This window comes from Somniosus microcephalus, chromosome 19 (assembly GCF_052327205.1).
Source record: "Somniosus microcephalus isolate GS21.2 chromosome 19, FLI_Smic_1.0, whole genome shotgun sequence".
NCBI classification, from domain to species: Eukaryota; Metazoa; Chordata; class Chondrichthyes; order Squaliformes; family Somniosidae; genus Somniosus; species Somniosus microcephalus.
The window spans coordinates 17795881-17816516 of NC_141005.1; the positions used below are offsets into that span (position 1 = coordinate 17795881).

Sequence of the window (20636 nt, forward strand, 5' to 3'; positions counted from 1 at the left end):
GATTAAATCAGTCAAAGATGGCAACAGGGACATATGGGTCGGATACAGACATAAGTTACATGAAACTGTCAAACACGCAGTCAGATAATAGAAACAACAATTGACAGTTTTTAAAATCAGTACACAAACAAAATTCACAGTTCTAAAGTACCAGATATTTAACTAGAGTTTTATCACCTTTTGAGACGCGAGCTTTTTTTCCTAGGCCCCTCGGAACTTTTGGTAGCGTTTTTGACAATGCAAAGTCGTGCTCCCACATGAAGTTCACCAGTGTGACCATTCGTTAGGAGGCTGATGGGATGTGAATAAGTTAAGCCTCAACAACCACAGCACAAACACATTAAAAGTCAGATGTAATTAAGTCTACTTTCAGGTTTAAAATAGGTGCCAGTAAAACCTCAACGTCAAATCGTAGTTGGTGGGAGAGAAACAAGACTTATATTTATATGGGAGCAAGAGTAATGGAAAAGCTTCCCAGTGTCTTAATTAGTAAATGCACTGAACCGTATAAACATGGCTCAAATTCCAGTCAGTGCAGATAGCAGAGCTCAACAAGGGAACCAGGACAATTGGTTACAGTAGCCCTATTCTTGTGATAGTCAATCCGCAGCCAGATTTAGTTTCTAGTTGTGAATATATTTCTTACTCCACCTCTATCTCTCCCAGAACTGGAGGTTCAGAAAATTCTATTCTCAGCCCTGCATAAATGGATAAATGTTGAATTCACCAAATGCAGGCAATGCATAGAGAAGCCCCTTGCAAGTGGCAAGGGTGTTGTGTATTTTGAATGTGTATTAGAATTGTCCCACATGGGATACCGTAGTGGTGATTTGCAATGCACTATGGGAAATGTAGTGCATTGAGTGAAGAAGCACATTGTAAATAAAATGGCCGTTAACTAAACTCTCCACCCCGGAGTCGTCCTTAATTGTTATATAGGTAAGGGTATAAAACCCCTCGAGACACAACAAAACTGGCGACGAGGACGACGGACTTGCGCATCACTTTGCGCTGGAATCGGCGATGTTTAAAGTAAGAAGTTCCTGTCTTTTCTTAATGGCGCGCCCGCAGTTCAGCGCTGATGCAATCGCCTCGTAAAGGTGGCGGTTCGTGTGTTACACAAATAAGAAAGGGGAGAGTTACGATACAGTGAAACGAAGTGGAAGAAAAGGACTGTAAAGATTTTAAAAAAAGGGCTATGCTAACCGGCACGTTTGGACCATTTGATGAAACGGCGGAGCAATGGAGTGCTTATACAGAGCGTTTTGGATTTTTCGTGACTGCAAATGGCATGAAAGAAGACGTGAAAGTGGCGACGTTCCTCAGTGATCGGAGCAAAAACATTTGGCTTGTTACGGAGTTTGATGCACCCGGATAAGCCCGGCGCTAAGACATATGATCAGATTGTGGAAGTTTTGGAAACACATTTCGCACCCAAGCCGCTGCTGATTGCCAGGAGGTTCAGGTTTCACAAACGAAACCAAGGGGAGAGTGAGTCCATAGCCGAATATGTTGCATTGCTAAAGAAGCTAACTGAGCATTGCGAGTTTGGTGAAACTCTAAATGACTGTCCGTGATAGGTTTGTGTGTGGATTAAGATGTGAAGCAACACAGAAGCGCTTGCTCACGACTGACAAACTGACGCTTAAATCAGCAGTGGAGCTCGCTGTGTCTATGGAGTTAGCAGCTAAAGATGCACAGCTGTTGGGGGCTGCAACAAGAGTGCACAGGGTAGCAGCTACACCGGATAAGCATGCAAGGGGCGCCAGAGAGTGTTACAGATGTGGAAGGTCAGGTCATCAGCCATCTGACTGCTGGTGTAAAGACCTGGCCTGTCGGAAATGTGAAAAGGACACATTGAACATGTGTGTAAAGGGCAAAGCAAACAATCCTACACAGAGACACACAAAAACAAACAAGGAAACACATCCAACTGGCGTTCTAAAAAGAAAAACCTACACATGGTGAAACAAGAACAGGAAGACAGTGATACAGACTCTGATGGGGAGCTGAATCTCCATGGGGCAGTAATTCCTCCCCAAACGCGTGAGTACGGAAGGGGTACTCACGCGTCTGGCCGGAGGAAATGCCGGTTTTCAGCATGCACAGCGCATGCGCTGAAAACCGGCATTTCCTTTCCTCTAACCCAAGAGTTGAAGAGGCTAGCGCGTGCGCTGTAGGGGGCAGCGCGTGCGTCTTGGGTTTCCTCTGTTTTGGGGGATTTGCGCATGTCTAAAGGCCTCCGGTCTTTACGCTTGTAAAAAGCACACGTAAGTATTTATTTTTACAGGTAAGTGGTGTTTTAGTGTAATTTAGAATTTTTTTTTCCACAGGTTTATTATTTTAAAGAATCTACAATAAGGTAAGTTTAGTTTTAGACCCTTTTTATTAAAAAATTATTTTTTTCAAAAAAAATTAGTTTAAATTATTTTTTTTTAAACTTATTTGTACTTAATTTAATGATTGGGATTTTTTTTTAATTTTTATTTAAAGTTTAAATAGTGTTTTGGGCCCCCGTAGTTTTCATGAGTTTGACAGTTCTTACTCTCAAACTCATGAATGAACCTTCCCCTCCCTGATTGGTTGTACAGTGCTCACCTGATCCCAGCCGACACATCGCACTAACTACGCCGTTGGATCAGGTAAGCACTGCGCGCTGACATCTGAACCGGGCCTGTGACAGGAAATGCAAGCAGGCCCAGGCTTCAGATGTCAGCGCGCAGGGCGAGTGCAGATCGGGGGCTTGCACGCGCGGCAAGCCCCCGACACCAAGTTCTGGGCCCATGTGTTAACGGTGAATGGAGGCTCATCAGGCTATGGAGTCACTCCATTACTAGAGGGAAGACCGGTCAAAATGGAGCTGGATACGGGGGCCGCTGTCTCCTTGATTTCAGAGAAGCTATTCAAAGAAAAACTGAACCACCTATCACTGACGCCGGCCAAGCTCATCTTAAAGACCTACACTGGGGAAACCGTCCCAATGCTGGGTAAGACGGAGGTCAAGGTGGAGCTTAATGGACAAACCGTGATGCTGCCAGTTTACGTGGTCAAGGGTGACTATCCATCCCGGATGGGCAGGCCATGGTTGGAGAAAATTCATCTGGATTCGGAAAAAGTGAATGCGGTGTCAGTCGAAGAGGCGGGGCTAGCGGCAGTGTTGACAAAGCATGCGGCTGTCTTTGACGGAGAATTGGGGAGTATGAAGGGGATTACGGTCAAACTCAAGGTGAAGCCTGACAGCCAGCCACGATTCCTGAAGGCCAGGAACGTTCCCTACGCCCTCAGACCAAAGGTGGAGGCTGACCTGGAACGTCTGGTCAAGATAGGGGTCCTGGTGCCGGTTTTGCACAGTGAGTGGGCCACGCCCATGGTACCAGTGATGAAGAGTAACGGCGCGGTTCGCTTATGTGGAGATTTCAAAGTAACAGTGAATCCTGTGCTCTCAGCTGAACAGTACCCCCTCCCCATCATTGAAGAACTTTTCGCGGGTCTAGCAGGCGGTCAGAAGTTTAGCAAGATTGATCTATGCCAAGCCTACTTGCAGATGCATGTAGAAGAGGACTCACATAAGTACCTCACCATCACCACCCACAAGGGCCTCTACAGGTACTGCCGCCTACCCTTTGGTATAATGTCAGCACCAGCATTGTTTCAGCGGGCTATGGACCAGATCTTAAGCGGCATTCCAGGGGTACAATGTTATCTCGACAATATCCTTATCACAGGAAAGGACGACAACGAGCATCTGCAGAACCTGACGAGGACACTGGGAAGACTTGAAGAATATGGCTTACGCGTTCGCAAGGACAAATGCAAATTTTTCAAGCCATCAGTGGAGTACCTAGGCCATGTCATCGACGCAGACGGCCTACGCACAGCACCGTCGAAAGTGAAAGCCATTGTCGACGCTCCTGCACCTACAAATGTCGGCCAGCTGCGGTCATTCTTAGGTCTCCTGAACTATTACGGAAAGTTTATTCTACAGCGGGCATCACTGTTGAAGCCATTACATGAGTTGCTATGTCAGGGCAAGGCCTGGGCGTGGACGAAGGAGTGCGAAGCTGCTTTCAAGAAAGCCAAAGCAGCTTTGACTGACCCCAGAGTGCTGACGCACTTTGACCCGTTGTTGCAGATTCAGCTGGCCTGTGACGCGTCACCTTATGGCGTCGGCGCGGTCGTGCCCCACATCTTTCCCTCGGGCGAAGAGAAGCCAATTGCATTCGCGTCAAGGTCCCTGAGCAAGGCGGAGGTGAAATACCCGCAGATCGAGAGGCTTTGGGCATCATCTTTGGAATCAAAAAGTTCCATCACTACTTGTTCAGAAGGAAATTCACCTTGCTGACGGATCATGGTCCTCTGACATCGATCTTTGGTCCACACACAGGAATACCCTCCCTGGCAGTGTGCAGGATGCAACGCTGGGCGCTGATGTTAAGCGCTCACAATTACAACATCAAATACCGGAGGTCAGCAGCACATGGCAATGCGGACGGATTGTCAAGACTTCTGCTGCCTGTGCCCTCTGAAGGCTGTGAGCAGAAGATTTTCTACTTTGACATGGTGAGCAATGCCCCTGTCACGGCCCAGCAGGTCAAGAAAGAGACCAGAGTGGCCCCTACGCTACCCCAAGGTGCTGGATCGGGTGATGCGAGCAGACGGATCACGGGTGTCAGACGCACCACCTGAGCTCCTACCTTACCTGTCAAGAGGGAAGGAGTTGTCTGTCACGTCAGGATGCCTCCTTTGGGGCATGCGAGTGATAATACCACCAAAGCTGCGGAAACATGTCCTCAACAAGCTGCACTCAGGACACTGTGGTATTGTCCGGATGAAGGAGCTGGCACGAAGCTACTTCTGGTGGCCCGGTCTGAATCATGAAATTGAAGCGAAATCATGCCCATCATGCGAGACAACCAGGGATACGCCAAGAGCAGTGCCACTGCATCCGTGGGAATGGCCGGCGACACCGTGGCAACGGACCCATCTGGACTAATCGGGACCAGTGGAAGGAGCGATGTTCCTGGTCGCGGTGGACTCCCATTCCAAATGGCCGGAGGTTGCAGTAATGTCCACTACCACTACGGAGAAAACCATCAAGACTCAAGAGAGATGTTCGGGCGATTTGGTCTGCCAGAGCAGATCGTAACCGACAATGGAACACAGTTCACATCCCAGGAGATGGAGGAGTTCCTAAAGAGCAATGGAATCCAGCACACGTTCTCCGCGCCTTATCATCCATCCACGAATGGATTGGCGGAGAGATTTGTCAGAACGCTGAAACGCGCATTGAAAGCGGCAAGTGATGCTCCTCTAAAGCAGCGCCCGAATGCTTTCTTGCTGAAATACCGAAACACGCCTCATGCTACCCTACTCATGGGAAGGCAGCTACAGACACGCCTTGACCTGCTGAGGCCAACGTCCACAGAAGCAGTGGTGCACTCCAATCAGCAGGATCAAGTCAGCAGACGAGCGGAGAGGTCCAAAGAACGACACTGTGGTGGGGGGCAAAGTCCTCGCGCGTAACTACACCACCCCGGAGCAGTGGGTCCCGGCTACGGTCATTCAAAAGACGGGCCCCGTTTCATACCGAGTCCGTACCGGAGACGACCGAACATGGAGACGGCATGTAGACCAGTTACTGCCAAGACAGTCGCCACAGGTAACCCAAGAAACAGAGGATCAAGGACCTGCTGGGGGCTCCAGCAGGGACTGGTCGTCCGACCCGGAGACGGTGGCACCATCCACTCTTGTGCCATCGAGGGAGGAAGCCACGCCTGCAGGGTCACTGGAGAGCCAGCCAGAGCCTGCTCCTGAGACTAGGCATTACCCCAAAGAGAAAGGCAGCCTCCAGAGCGCCTTAGTTACAGTTATTGCTAACCTGTGCATGGGGCAGAATAATCCCCAGGGTTAGCGGAATGTAGAGACAGTCTACCCTCTCTTCCAAAGTTATAGTCATTTTCAGTTATTCTGTTTTGTGGACATTCTATTTTAAGGGGGAGGAAATATGTTGTGTATTTTGAATGTGTATTAGAATTGTCCCACATGGGATACCGTAGTGGTGATTTGCAATGCACTATGGGAAATGTAGTGCATTGAGTGAAGAAGCACATTGTAAATAAAATGGCCGTTAACTAAACTCTCCACCCCGGAGTCCTCCTTAATTGTTATATAGGTACAGGTATAAAACCCCTTGAGACACAACAGAGGGCAACAGGGTATCTGGGGCCTTGGTGAACAACAGGACACAGTGTATACCCTTAACCAATGGATTAAAGGATTGAGAAATAAAGGGAGGAAAGACCAAGAACGAGGGCGAATTCAATGTCAAATCAGATTCAGAGAGAAATGAGAGAAAGTTTGGATTGCGAGAGAGAGAAAAAAGACAAAGGAAGAGTCTTTTTTTTTTTTAATTTGACATTTTAAAATCTCCAACAAGTCTCCACACTCTTAATTGTTCACTTTCTGGGCAAGAGAGGTTGATCGGCAGTCTTTTAACAATCATATTGTTAAAAGGTTACTTAACACTGTTAATTACTAGACTGTGGTGAGTTTAATGGGCAATTAATGTGCAAATGCAACAAATTCATGAAAATCACTGGGATGTTAAGGGCACGACGCCATTTTCGCGACATTAGCGGCGGAGCGACGTAAATCGGCCAGCAACTTGTGGCGATTCACAATTCACAGGTTCTCTCTCCCTTGCCACAAGTTGCTGGCAGATTTGCACATTGATAACAGTGCATGTCATTCACATGCTGTTATTTTTTCCAGGAAATTCTGGGCCATTAACTTGTGACAGTGATTTAAAATTCACGCTTACTTGAGAGCGCTATCAAACATCGTTATGATGTTTATCTTACTGGCCACAAATCAGCATGTCTGGGTAAATTTCTACTGGAGACAAAAGAATTTGGAATACTTTGCTAGTATTTTGAATACTACTCTACTAGCTAGAAAGGTTTTGAGGTTCAAGAGTAAATTTAGGAATAAAGTTGAACCAGTAGTAACTAAAAGTTACTAAATACATCAGATGTGATGCAAGACAGCAATGCATCAAGTTTCCAACAGCATTAAATAGTGAAAATTTTAAGCACTTTACAGGAAACTTTCTGGTATCCGGCACGGACGGGGCCGACGTGTTGCCGGTTCATCAACAATTCCGGATAACCGAACGCTATAGTAAAAGATACGGAGCTCAGAGCTCCGTATAAAGCAACAAACCCTGTTGCTAACAGCTTCAAAACAATCGGCACAAGTTGCAAGCGTCTCTGTAGCTTAGCAACAGCTTCAGCTACACCATTGCACAGCAACAAATCAATTAAAAAAAGGTAACTAAAAGTAAAAAAAAGTTACCTGAACTGACTCCTGAATTTTGCCGGTGGATAGTGTGTTCCGGTTATTTAGGGGCCGGCTAATCGAAAGTTTCCTGTATTAGCATCATCTGAACAGCAAAAACTGTTCGTATCAGCAGCTCAAGATAAAAACAAATTAATGAGGGCATTCGTTTAAACTCATGTGCCTTGCAAGGCTCGATCGTATGCATGCAGGTGGGCTGCCCAACAAGACCTGGATGTGTGTGTCCTGTGCATTGTTTGGGGGGTGGGGGTCGGGGGGGGGGGGGGGGGGTGGGGAAAGAAAGGAAATGGCAAGAGTTTCCACTTCTGATCATTATCCAGCAACTCCTGCTGAGAAATGGGTGTGTGTTGAGTGAAGTGAGGAATGGATCATTCAGTTCCAAACTCAATGTCAAACAGCATGCCAGCGCTTGCTGATACAGACAGATGTACAACAGGCACTTGGGTGGCTGGAATCTGTGAAACTACACCCCAGCATGAATCAACACCATCTGGAGAAGGAAACAGTTGGATGGGAGGGGGGGGGGGGGGGGGGGGGAAAAAAGGGAAATCGCAGTTGGGATTATGGGCAACTTCAAAATCAGAAGGATCTGTAAATCAAGCTCAGTTGCTCATCAAAAAAAAAAGTTGCTGTTGTTGCTTAAAAATGTAATACAAAAATCAGCGCTGCATACCTGGACTGCAAGAAGCATCTGATAGAACAGCAGCTTGGTTGTTTGTTCTTTCAGTCTTTTTGAGCGCACCACTCGATCAAAGAGTTCTCCGCCTTCCATCCTTAAAAAAATTACTCAAATTGAGTTTTTGCACCTTAACATGACAAGATAACCTTCTTTAACTCATACTGCAATCAGAAATAATTGCAGCATACAGCATGGGACTGCAAAAGCACAGCAACAGTCAGAGAAACAATTCAATAGTATGCAGCTGTGGCAGAACCACTGAATGACTCTGGCTAACCGTATATAATTCTCTTTAACGATGTTCTAACACCAGCCTAAACCTGTACCATTGTGTTAGGCATTACTGTGTTTTGTATATAGAGTTTGCATGTACGGGGGGTGGCCCCTTTAAGAGCACGGGAAAACGCGATGACATCACGTCGCAAACCACAGGGCTGCCCAGGCAGTCCTCGTGGCATCTCCGTTGAGTAAAGACCTGTTTAATTGTTCTCTTGTGTCGATCTCCGTTATTCGTTGGAATTCGTTAATTCCTACACAGCCACAATTTAAATCAGGACACAAAATTTAAATGACATTGTGGTTGTGTGACTTAATGGTGTTATGAACGGTCCCACTGGGATCCTTTGGTAAATTCAACTGAGCTGGAATGGAAACACAAATTTTGCAGCAGGCAGCGTATAATCCAGTCCACTTTTAAATGTAAAATGAAGTTGGGCAAAAGAACTTATAAAGCAGTAGCCGTACAAATGCACTGGCATTTCCCCCCAAAAAATGTTTTATGCTAATTCAGTATTCTCCATTCCATAGTTTGTAATACAGTACTAGTCAGTATTTTTCTATTAACTGAAGCTGGCCTGTCTTGAGGTATACGAGGTCCCTTTCTACAAAGCACAAATTAGTTGAATGTCTCTTCTTTTCGATAATAGCCAAGTTTCTTCTCTAATTTAAGCTGGTTGCCTTGGAGGAAGAGACTTCTGTGAAGCAACTTTGATTAACTGCCTCGGGGGGGGGGGGGGGGGGGGGGGGTGGAAGGAAACACTTTCACTGGTTGAAAAAGGATGCTCAGTGAGTCCATCAACTAGTTTTGTCCCCTTTTTAATTTTAAATTGCAAATTCCTCTCTCCACCAATGATAAAGATCAAGGAGTAGCTATTTTACAAATCTACAGGGAACGAATCAGTGCCCGAGTAAATATTCCCTTTTAAACAAATTGAGATGTCCATTTAATGATCTCAGAGTTTGTTCCACTTTGGACCAAAGGAATGTTGACCCCAGTAAATTATTTTACCTCAACCAGAACAATTCCACAAAGAAACAGAACAGACTAGATTTCTTCAGCTGCTGACCATGAACAATGCATTTTCCAAAGAATTAAAATAAGGCCAAAGAGGTGAAACACTTACAAATCCAGTACAATGTAGAAAGAGTCTTTAAAATCAAACACCTCCTCAATCTTGATTATGCAGGGCTTTAAAAAAGGGGAAAAAATCATTTATTAGGCAGACGTTAATATTTCAGCAGAAAAAAGTAGGCAATTTCTGTGACTTACATGGTCCAATTTCTTTAGAATCTCAATTTCTGTTGCAACATTCGAAGCGTCCTGCAGAAAACAGGGTTAGGTTAGGATCTTGCAAGAACAGTTCAATGCCTACAAATTTGGTTCACATGCAAGATTTAGCCAGAAATGAAGTTGTATGAAAATAGATTTTAATGTCACTTCAAGATTTTTTGTGGCAGTAATGGTGTGAACTTGAGGCAAGATTTCTAGCACAAAACAGCTGAAATGTCAGCCGCTTCACTTCTTGCAAATAGTCTGGCATTGCAGCGGAGTTTTACCAGCCTTCAGTATAACTGGCACAGTGCCCTAACAAATCCAACTACCTTCGAGCCAGTACACTTCCGCAGTAAAGGAGGCACTGGAGGTACATATGAATTACTTGTTCCCCATAACACTCAAAAGATTCATTGCGTACGCACGTACAACAGCATGCAGTGTGCAGTTTCAGGAGGAAGCTAGTGTCAGCCATGGCTCAGTTGGTAACACTCTCGCCTCCGAGTCAGAAGGTTGAGAGTTCAAATCCCACTCCAGAGACTTGAGCACAAAAATCTAGGCTGACACTCCAGTGCAGTACTGAGGGAGTGCTGCACTGTCAGAGGTGCCGTCTTTCAGATGAGATGTTAAAACCAAGGCCCCATCTGCTGTCAGGCGGATGTAAAATAGCCCTTGATACTATAATCGAAGAGGAGCAATATTTATCCCTCAAATCATCATCACTAAAAATAGATGATCTGGTCATTATCACATTGCTGTTTGCGGGAACTTGCTGTGTGCAAATTGGCTGCCACATTTCCTACATTACAACAGTGGCTACATTTCAAAAGTACTTCATTGGCTGTAAAGTGCTTTGGGACAACCCGAAGTCATGAAAGGCGCTATATACAGGAAACTTTGGTTTATCCGGAGGTTGTATGTCCGGAAACCTCGATCCACCGGCAGAAATCAGGAGCCGTTTTGTTAGGTTTTTTTTCTTCTCGTGGCTTTTTTTTTTTTCTTCTCATGGCTTTTTTTTCCCCAGTCAGGCTCTGCAAAGTCTCTCTGAAGCTGTTGCTAAGCTACAGAGACGCTTCCAAGGTACAGCCGACTGTTTAGAAGCTGTTGTTAAGCAACAGTGTTTGTTGTCAGATACGGAGCTGCAAATCTCCGTATGCTTCAACATTGCCGCTGGTTTGTCTGGCAGTTTTGATAGATTGGCAACAGCTCGGTCCCGTCGGTGCCGGATATCACAAAGTTTCCTGTAAAGGCAAGTCTATTTCACTTTTGAAGAGAACAGCTGGCCTGTTTTAAGAGGACATATTAGGATGTATGGATCAGAATGTTTGGCTTAATGTTAATTTACACAAGAAAGGTGCCAAACAGAACAGCAACATCTGCACAGATGTGTTAAACATACTGGCCTAGAAATTGGGTTTTGGCTTAGCCAGGGCTTTAGCGCCGGAAGTTCGTGCCGGCGCTAAGTCCCCTGCGCGCGCCAAAAATTCAGTGGCGCAGCGCCCAAACGGCTGCCGGCGCTACTGAAGGGTCTTTGCGGCGGTACATCGGCGCTAACTGCCGTTTCGCGCCGCAATTCCGGCGCTGCGGCACCCGATGCGGTGCGGCAGGCTGGGGACGTGCAGGCCTCCTCCTCCCGTTAAGGAGGAGCTGCCTGCACCCGGCCGCGGCCCGCGCAAATCAGCTTAAAAATGAGCCCGGCACCTCGGACAAGTGCCGGGCTTGCATCTGTTCCGGGGGGGGGGGGGGGGGGGGGGGGGGGGAGAGAAGTCCGGGGAGGGAGCTGCGGGCAGGCGGCCGGCGGGAAAGTGGCTGGCCGCCGCGGGGCCTTTAATGCGCCGGCGCAAACTGGAGTAAGGCACCTCTGCCAGAACGTTGCTTGCGGCTGCCACGGGCGAGGCGGCCGCAACTCAATTTCGGAGTTCGGGCGGGTTACCACGGCAACCGGGACGCTGCGCACACCGATGACGTCATCGGTGCCGGCGCAGCGCTACCGGTGCAACGCCGATTTAGGGCCCCAGGGAATTTTTAAACTGGCCATAACTCTGGCGCTAGTCCCTCTAGCGCCTCAAAAGCGGCGCTAAGGCTAGTGAATTTCTAGGCCCCTGTGTGGCAGCTTGAGAACCAAAGCAGGTTGCAGACTTGGTCAAAGGCTCTTTGATCATTTCCTTGCCAGGCCCCTCATGGTCTTAAAGATGGTTACGTATGCTGTTGATATTTAATTCGACAAGCAGCTTTATTTGTTGACACAGATATGCACAAACTTGTTAAAAATTGAGAATTTGTTCAAACGGGAATATTTACTCATGCACTGATTCATTCCCTGTAGATTGTAAAATAACCACCTCGTTGATCAAATAAAAAAAGGGATTTTTCTTTTGCCGTCAAAGCATTTTCCTGTTTTTTTTTTTTTTTATAAAGTGATGATTTTAAATGCATCATTTTTCTCTAGTGTGAATCTGAAAGTCAGACAGCTGCAGTTTTCTTCAATTGAAAACTATGGAAACCAGGTGCCCTGGAAGTGTTTTCTGTCTTGAAGGCACTGACTCATGCCTCATGGGAGTACTGTTCCAAAGGCACTAGCTGTTCTTCGGTAAACACTAGCAAAACCAAACTTGCCAAAGTGGCCATCCTTCATGTGAGCCTAGACAGTGAATGTTAGCTGGTTTTATCAAAACCAATCTCTAAAATGCCCTCACCCAATGTGCATCCCAGCCCATTTCTTTTTCCCCCTCACTAGCCTGGGAGCACAGAGGACAATCATGCCACCTAACTATTGTCCAAGCTGATTTCTGCAAACTCACTGGGAATTAAATCTGGTATCTTGGGTCTGTATGGCTCGGTTGTACATATTCGTTGCAAATATGCAGTCGCCAGAGAATACAACCACTACACCAGCAAAGACACCCCGATCCAGGCCGACTTGAACAACCTCCCACCAACCAGCATCAAATCTAGGCGGCCATTTGGACCGTCGCCGGAGCCCGCCTTCGATCGCCCCTCAGCCTTCATGACCGATGGCAAAATGCTTTGAAGAACTGCAACTTACCAAATGGATTCTCATAGAAGACCCCACAGCACAACCTGCAGGATCAAACCTTCCTCACAAGCAGGGGACAACCATCAACCACCTCAGAACCAGTCATGTAGATGCTGCCACCTTCTCCATTGATGGAACATTAAAGCATCCCCATCATGTGACTGTGGAGCCCCTAATCAGACCCTGGAGCACATCATTGAGCACTGCCCTCAGGAAATTCACAGGCAGCCTACAAGATATCCACACTGTTACACAGGAAGCTTTGGCCTGGATATCTGACTTAAGATATTGGCATTTGATTTGCCACTACCATACGAAAGGAGGAGGAGGAGGAAGTTGTACATCAGGTAGTGCATTTAGATGCTGAACCATCAGAAGAACCGCATCTGTGTCAAATTACATCAGGATTATTACACTGCCCAAGTACAAATGTCAAACTATAAACATATTACCTGCTTCAATATTTTTCTTCCCTCCATGCATTAGACATCTTGTAAAATACAACTTGTTCCCAAGCCTCTGCTGCTCGGGAACTGCCACTAGGAGTTATGAAAGCACAGTCTGGGCTTACTTGCCCTCAGATTTTCCTGCACTGTAGGGATTTCTTCAAGACAAGTCCATCTCCTTACCTGCATCTCCTTCAGGCAGAGCTTGGGCACTCGCCACGTGAGGTAACACCCGTGAGCACAAGTCCTACCGTTCCGTCGAACAGTACTTCAGCACCCTAAAGTGCCCTACCATCGGGCTCCCCTTAATACATGGGTTACTAAAATGAGAGATTTTGTAGATTTGGCTCTCAAGAGTTTACAGTTCAGAGGTTCTAGTTAAGGAAATGGTAGTTCCCTTGAATGTCACAAGATAAATACTGATGAAGGATATTTGGGCCATCGAAGTCCAGCAACCTAGAAAAACCTTACAGTTCCTTCCACCCACCCACCAACCAACCACAGAATCCAACTAACTCTTAAATAACTGCAAGGTTCTGCCTTCACTACTGTACCAGGAAATCTCTACCAGGAGTTAGCAATTCCTGTTGGAAAGCAACTTCCGATCTCCGTCCTAAATTTGCCCAGTTTGGAGCCGGTGCTCCAGTTACTACTTTCAGGGCATATTTTGAAGGACGCGACTGCTGCCAACGAAGTTGAAGTAGTTGCGCATGCGCAGTCCAAGTGTTTTTTTTTTGGTTGTTTGCTTTGTGACTCGGGGGCTCTATGGAAAAAAGCCAGGAATGGAGCAGGCTCGTTTAAAAAAAAAAAAATAATCATGCTTCCGGTCATTGAGCTTCCAGATTAATGCGCAGTACGCTTCTACGTAGCTTCCGATTGTGGCAGCAGTCACTCCGTACTTTGAACTATTGCTCCAGATTTTGATACAGTTTAATATCTTGTACAACTCTGGCAAGATCCCCACAATCACTTCCATTCTAGCCTTGCTGGTGTCAAGATCATTCAGCTTTTTTAAAAAAAAACTTTACTACAGACACTGTGCAATTCGGTTGATCATACTTACCCCTCGCTCAGATACAATATTTGCAAATTTTGGTTTTAGGTACAATCTTCACAGCTACCTTCTTACAGTTTGCCTTCTCAAATGCCAGTTTCACTTCTCCACAAACACCCCTGAGTATTAGGAAAAAATTAAAATAGCAATTAATACAAATTAAATTAAATAAACTGCACAAAGACAAGCTACGAGGGACTTGGTTTATATGCAGAAGATGATTCCTGTTGGCATTATGATCATTTACCAGTACAGTACTGGAGCTCCTTAACTGCATGTTTAGAATGGAGACTTGCGTAAATAGGAGAACATAAGAAATAGGAGCAGGCGTAGGGCCATACGACCCCTCGAGGCTGCTCTGCCATTCAATAAGATCATGGCTGATCATCGACCTCAAACTCCACTTTCCTGCCTAATCCCAATATCCCTCGATTCCCCTAGAGGCCAAAAATCCATGCATCTCAGCCTTGAATATACTCAATGGTTCAGCATCCACAGCCCTTTGTGAATCTTTGGAATTCTCTACCCCAACCATCCAAGTAAAGAAATTCCTCCTCATCCCAGTCTTAAATGGTTTGACTCCTTGTCCTGAGACTATGCCCCCTAGTTCTAAACTCTCAAGCCAAGGGAATCAATCGCGCAGCATCTACCCTGTCAATCCCCCTCAGAATCTTCTATGTTTCACTGAGATCACCTCTCATGCTTCTAAACTCCAGAGACTATAGGCCCAATCTACTCAATCTCTCCTCATAGGACAACCCGCTCATCCAGGAATATGGATATATGAAGCATTAAACTGAACCAAGGAGTTACAGCATTCATGAATGGTAAACAGACTGATCAGTAACAAAACAGATTTAAGAATAAACTGCTTATCCTTCATTTTAATTAAGCAGTTTAAAGACAGAAATATTGATTGCATTTTGCAGCTTGTAACTTATATACAACAGCATTCTGGTTTATGCAAAGTTAAGTGATTTCAGCCAGTACAATTTTCTAATTGTCCCCAGGCTGTTTTTTTTTTGGGGGGGGGGGGGGGGGGGGGGGGAGGAATAGGAAGAAACCACCAGAATTGTGTCCCCAATTACTATCCAGGTACCCTTACTGGAAGTGTGGTCAACTAGGGGTGGGATTGGGCTCAGTTGAAAGGCCCGTGCCCCAAAAATCTAATAGCCCATCCATGTCGATTTGGCTCACACAAGATGAATGACAACTTGGGCAAAGTACGAGGAGCTCCCGGCACCGAGGAAACCATAGCACAGCGGAGAGAGAGAAAAAAACTGCATCTGGCAGAAATCTCAAATGAATGCAGAAAATGCTATAATTTATAGCAGGCCCTGAAAAAGGAAAGGTGTTCACTATTCTCTTCCAGCTGGTTAGTTACTGTATGATGTTTTCCTAAACAACTGCACACTTGTTACTCAGAACATTACAAGATAAACTAAGGACTTTGAAACTAGCTTAAAAGAAAAAAGGCAACTTGTACTTACGAGCCAAGAGTTTTTGAGATGATGTATTTATCCGGAACCCTTTTGGTAGGTTCAACTGGTCATCAGTCGTGAGATCAGAAAAGACAAAAACTAGAAAATAGCAACGTAGGAGGACCTTAAATCATCTGCATCATCTAAAAAGCTGTTGTTAAAACGATAGTACAGGAAACTTTCGATTTACCGGCACCTACATAACCGGAAATCTCGGTTAACCGCAAAATTCAGGAGTAGGTTCAGGTAAGTTTTACTTCATATTGTACTTGCCTTCCTCGATCTGTTGCTGTGCAAGGGTGTGGCTGCAGCTGTTGCTAAGCTACAGAGACGCTTGGAACTTGTGGCCATTGTTCTGCACCTGTTGCTAAGCAACAGGGTCTGTTGCTTTATACGGAGCTCTCAGCTCTCCGTACTTTTTATTATAGCTTTCGGTTATCCGGAATTTTTGATGAACCAGCACCACGTCGGTCCCGTCGGTGCCGGATAAAAAAAAGTTTCCTGTAGTATTTTTTCCCCAGTTGCACAGTGTAACAATAGGAAAGCCTACATTTGGGTTGAGGAGGCCACAACACTATTTTTAAAAAATTACAGAAAGTATTACTATATTTTCTGTGGGTCCCAGTACAGTGCAACACCCTTTAAAGGCTATTTTTAAACTCAGGTGTGTGTGCCATGCATTTAAATGTCCTGTTGATATCATTCCTCCTCTACAGCCAAGTTTCTTAAAAATATCCACAGACACATCAAACTACAAAGCACACAATTTAACAGACATTTAAAAAACACAGGGAAATGTTATACAGAAATCTTTAAAAAAATTATAGCTCAATTGCTAGGAACCATTCAGTGCAATTACAGTGGCTCTCCCACAGCATTGCTCAGTCTGGAACATAGGCCCAGGGAGTGGAGCAGTCAGGCAGGGAATGCAACATGATGGGGGCCAGGAAGCACAAAGGCCAAGTTGAAGCACAGATTGCAGTAGGGTTGGTTTCCAATGATCTGGCAACAGCAATTTTATAGAGGCTAAAATGGCAGAAACATTCCCAGGCTTGAACCCGAGAGAATATGGCAGGGCCTGTTCTGTAAAATATATTGGGAGGTTTGCACAATTATGATGTTATGTTATTATACCAGCCATTGTGTGTAATAGTTGCATTGCTTTACCTGCTGTATTCCCCCAGATATAGTTCAAAAGTTCATAATTTATCTTTTTTTTAAAAAAAATATATACTGTTTTGCCTTTTTATTGCTGTACCACAGAACAATCCCCAGCATGCTGTTACTGTTGCAAAATTTTGGTGTGTTGTACACCTACCTGCTCCAAAAATGTGGTGTTCATTGGACTCATAAGGGAGACAGCCTTAAGTTGTACGGTGGAAGCTTTTGTCCAGATTGTTCGTTCAGTGACATTGCATATACTCTGAAGTTCTAGTCTGCTACTTGATTGAATCTCTTCATTAAAGGAAGCTCCATGAACTTAAATCTCAGACTCCTAAAAAGAGGCGCGAGTCTCTGAAGGGAAATGTTGTAGAAGCGATTTCAAACACGATGAACGAACTTGGATTTATATATTGCCTTTCATGACCTCAGGATGTCCCAGAGTGCTTCACGGCCAATGAAGTACTTTTGAAGTGTAGTCACTGTTGTAATGTAGACAAATGTGCCAGGTAATTTGCACACAGCAAATGAGCTGAATAAACTGGTTTAGTGATGTTGGTTGAGGGATAACACCAGGAAAGCTTCTGTGCTCTTCTTTCTTCATGGGATCTTTTACATCCAAGAGGACAGAAGGGGACTCAGAAGGAGCTAATATAAGGCCTCCAGACTAATTTTCAAAGATATATTTTGAGCAAATCAATTGGTTCTTCTTCTCCTTTCTGGTCATTTCAATCAAGCAAAGCTTTTACCGACATCTGATTCTTAATTGTTAGTTTATGCAGCCACTTGCCCGTAAGTAGATCTGCTGTGCTCAATTGTGGTTTCTTGCTGTTGTTTGAGCCAATCAGGTGCATGCGCGACATGATCCCCAATAAAAAATGAGAATTCAAAAAGTGTGGCATGAGTAGGCCCTAGACTGCTTATCCACAGGATACAGGCTCATTTTAAATTAGGACCCAACTAGAATTGCACCATTAGTGAACATACTAGTACTTGGTCCAGAAGAGCAAACCAAAATTAGAGCTCCATTAAGCAGTGGGCGAAAAGTGCCCCCACCTCTTAATACCTCTTTAAAAGATAAAAGCCACATTAATTAGGTAAAAAGTAAAATTATTCACCAGTCCAAGCCACAAACTAGCCAGTACTGGAGATTTATTTGGAATACATTTCAAAGTTTGATGTTCAATCTGGTCTACAAAACAACTGAATGAATTGGAACATCAGCCAAGGGTTTGAAGAACACAATCTTACCTTTGTGCAATTCATGGTTAATTGCTATTTCTGCATTGTTGTACAATGGTAATTTCCGATCTTTTCCAATGATCTCCCCGTTTAGGAAGGTACCGTTCGAACTGTGATCTTCAATATATACTACAAATGTGCTTCCAGGACCCTTTTCCTAATTAAAGACCACATAAAATAAAATTTAAAAAAGGAGCTGTATATCTTAATTTGGCACAGCAGGAGGTGGAATTGCCTCGAATTTTCTTAATCTCAAATAAAGGTTTGTTCAAATTGATGAGCAGACTGGCACTCCTGTCCCAATTCCACGCTTGTCATTTTGTACGTGGGTGGGCTAAACTGACTGCAGCTGCATGTTTCTAGCCACTTAATGTCGGCTAATCTTTACATTCGTTATTCTAGATGACCAACAGCTGGGGTGGAAGGAAGCAGGGCAACAACTGAACCATTAAATGGGGAAAAGGTGCTGTATTAATTGATCTTTAAATTTAGTTTGGAATTTAAAAGCAAACACTGATTGCTGGCATTTCCAATTACACTGCCATGCATTACAAACTTTCTATTACAAAAACTATAACCATATCTCAAAGAGGGCACTGTTATCAAAACAAAAATCACAAATTACATTAACAGCTTCAGTTAAAATCATAGAAAAGTTCAAACTTTCATTTAAGAGAGGTACAAAAGAGGCATTTACCCGGGGCACCCATCCCCTTAAAATTACATAATTTAGCAAGATATTAAACTTGACCTACAAGGCTGGACCAAGTAAACCATAGTCTGAGCAATGAGGGAAGCCACACTTCCAAGACATCGTGGCCTGTTAATTCCCACTTTAAGACAGGATGTTTCCCAAAATATCAGGAAACGGAAGAGAATTATTAAAAAATTAATCAGATTGCGATAAAAGGATTTCCAATAAATCTAATGTGACTATTGTTTTAAATATCCTAAGTTTGTTTTTTTTTTAAAAAGGGGGAAAAAAGCATCTTGGAGGCGAGGGGAGAAAATTGACAAGTAGTAGTTAGCCCTTGCTGGGGTAGTTTCACCAGCACTGGCAGCCCTCTGGTACCAGCTGGCCAATCTTTATCCGTGTGCCTAGATAGCAAATGCTGACAGTTTATGCAACTGTGTAGGGCATCATAGCGGAGCACAATCTTACCTGGTGTGCACATACATTAAAAAAAGGCAGTCAAAATCAGTTTTGTTCTAATAAATCAAATACTAATAGGTTTCCCAGTTTCCATGTTCACTACAAGATGTGGAATAACAAAATGGGCAAAGTGTCATTTGAACCGACATCCATACCCTGCCCAACCAAAAACATGAAAAGAAAGCTTCAATGCTCCATTAGGGTCCTAGACGAGGAGTTGCTGTTACTTACTCTGATTATTCTGCAGTGCTTCTTGCTGTATGATTTGAAGTGCTGATCCCTCTTCAATACTGGGTGATCGAAACTATAGTGGCACGACTTATCCCTCCCGAACCAGTATTCATTATGTAAGCAATCTGTGACAGAAAAGACATGTGGTTGGGTGAATCCATCTCTCGAATGCTCTCAAAATCCCTTCGAAAATACATCCAAGTATATTTTGGTAGGTCTTACTTAATGGGATATACGGTGTCATTTTAAAGATAACCGCAATATAACCAGTTATCTTCTTTACTTGAAGATTCCATGCCACATGACTGGCTTTAGCACAATGATGGTCAATGTGATCACTGACAGCCTACCTTTCCTTCACCTGTAGTGCTCAGTAGACCTGCTACTCCAGAAATCTCTCGGCCTCCATTCATGAAAGTAGGAAGTCCCAGGAGCTGGCATTCCGCAGCATTCATTCTGCTTTGCTTGCCAGTGAGCAAAAGCAAAGGAATTAGGAAACAGGTATCCCAGCAACCACAGAATAAGTAAAGGACCTATTAAAAGCACGTTTTCATCGAGCTACTGATCATTTACAGTTTCTCCCCCTTCCTGTGATAAAAGTGCCTGACAATTGCCTGGAATGGCATTTAAAAATTTTTTTTTTTTTTTTTTTTTAAAAAAGATCAGAAACTCACTATGTGAGGAAGTGGAGATGCAGAGCTGCAGCCCATCACAGTGGTGCAGTTGGAATGGAGCATTTCAGAATGGTTTGCAACAAAGAGAAACAACAGCAATTTAATTTATATAGTGCTTTAAATGTAGAAAAACCATCCCACAGAGGGGAAAACAAAAGCAATAGATGCTGAGCCTTGTGGGAGAGTTAAGACAGGAGAAGAGATGGGTTTTAAGAAGGCATTTAAAGAGGTGAAGAAGTAGAAAGGGAATGTCAGGAAGTATGGAAGGCAAGGCAAGGAAAAGGACAGGCATTTCTACAGCGCCTTTCACGACCTCAGGACATCCCAAAGCGCTTTACAGCCAATGAAGTACTTTTGAAGTGTAGTCACTGTTGTAATGTAGGAAACACAGCATCAATTTGAGCACAGCAAGAGCCCACAAACAGCAATGAGGTCATTGATCAGATAATCGGTTTGTGATGTTAGTTTTGGCATAAATATTGGCCAGAACACCAGGAGAACTCCCCTGCTCTTCTTCAAATACTGCCATGGGATCTTTTACATTCACTGGAGAGTACAGACAGGGCCTCG

The 20636-nt window shown here is 44.5% G+C and overlaps 1 protein-coding gene across 1 annotated transcript in view; it reads right to left on the reverse strand.

Annotated features, from left to right (window-relative positions):
• Positions 1-20636, reverse strand: part of chek2 (checkpoint kinase 2) — a 45915-nt gene that overhangs the window by 17768 nt on the left and 7511 nt on the right. Inside the window, 9 exon segments of the mRNA XM_086012025.1 lie at positions 8030-8129; positions 9439-9503; positions 9585-9635; positions 14134-14169; positions 14171-14243; positions 15615-15648; positions 15651-15704; positions 18018-18165; positions 19393-19517. Of these exon segments, the coding sequence (XP_085868151.1) occupies positions 8030-8129; positions 9439-9503; positions 9585-9635; positions 14134-14169; positions 14171-14243; positions 15615-15648; positions 15651-15704; positions 18018-18165; positions 19393-19517 (686 nt within the window).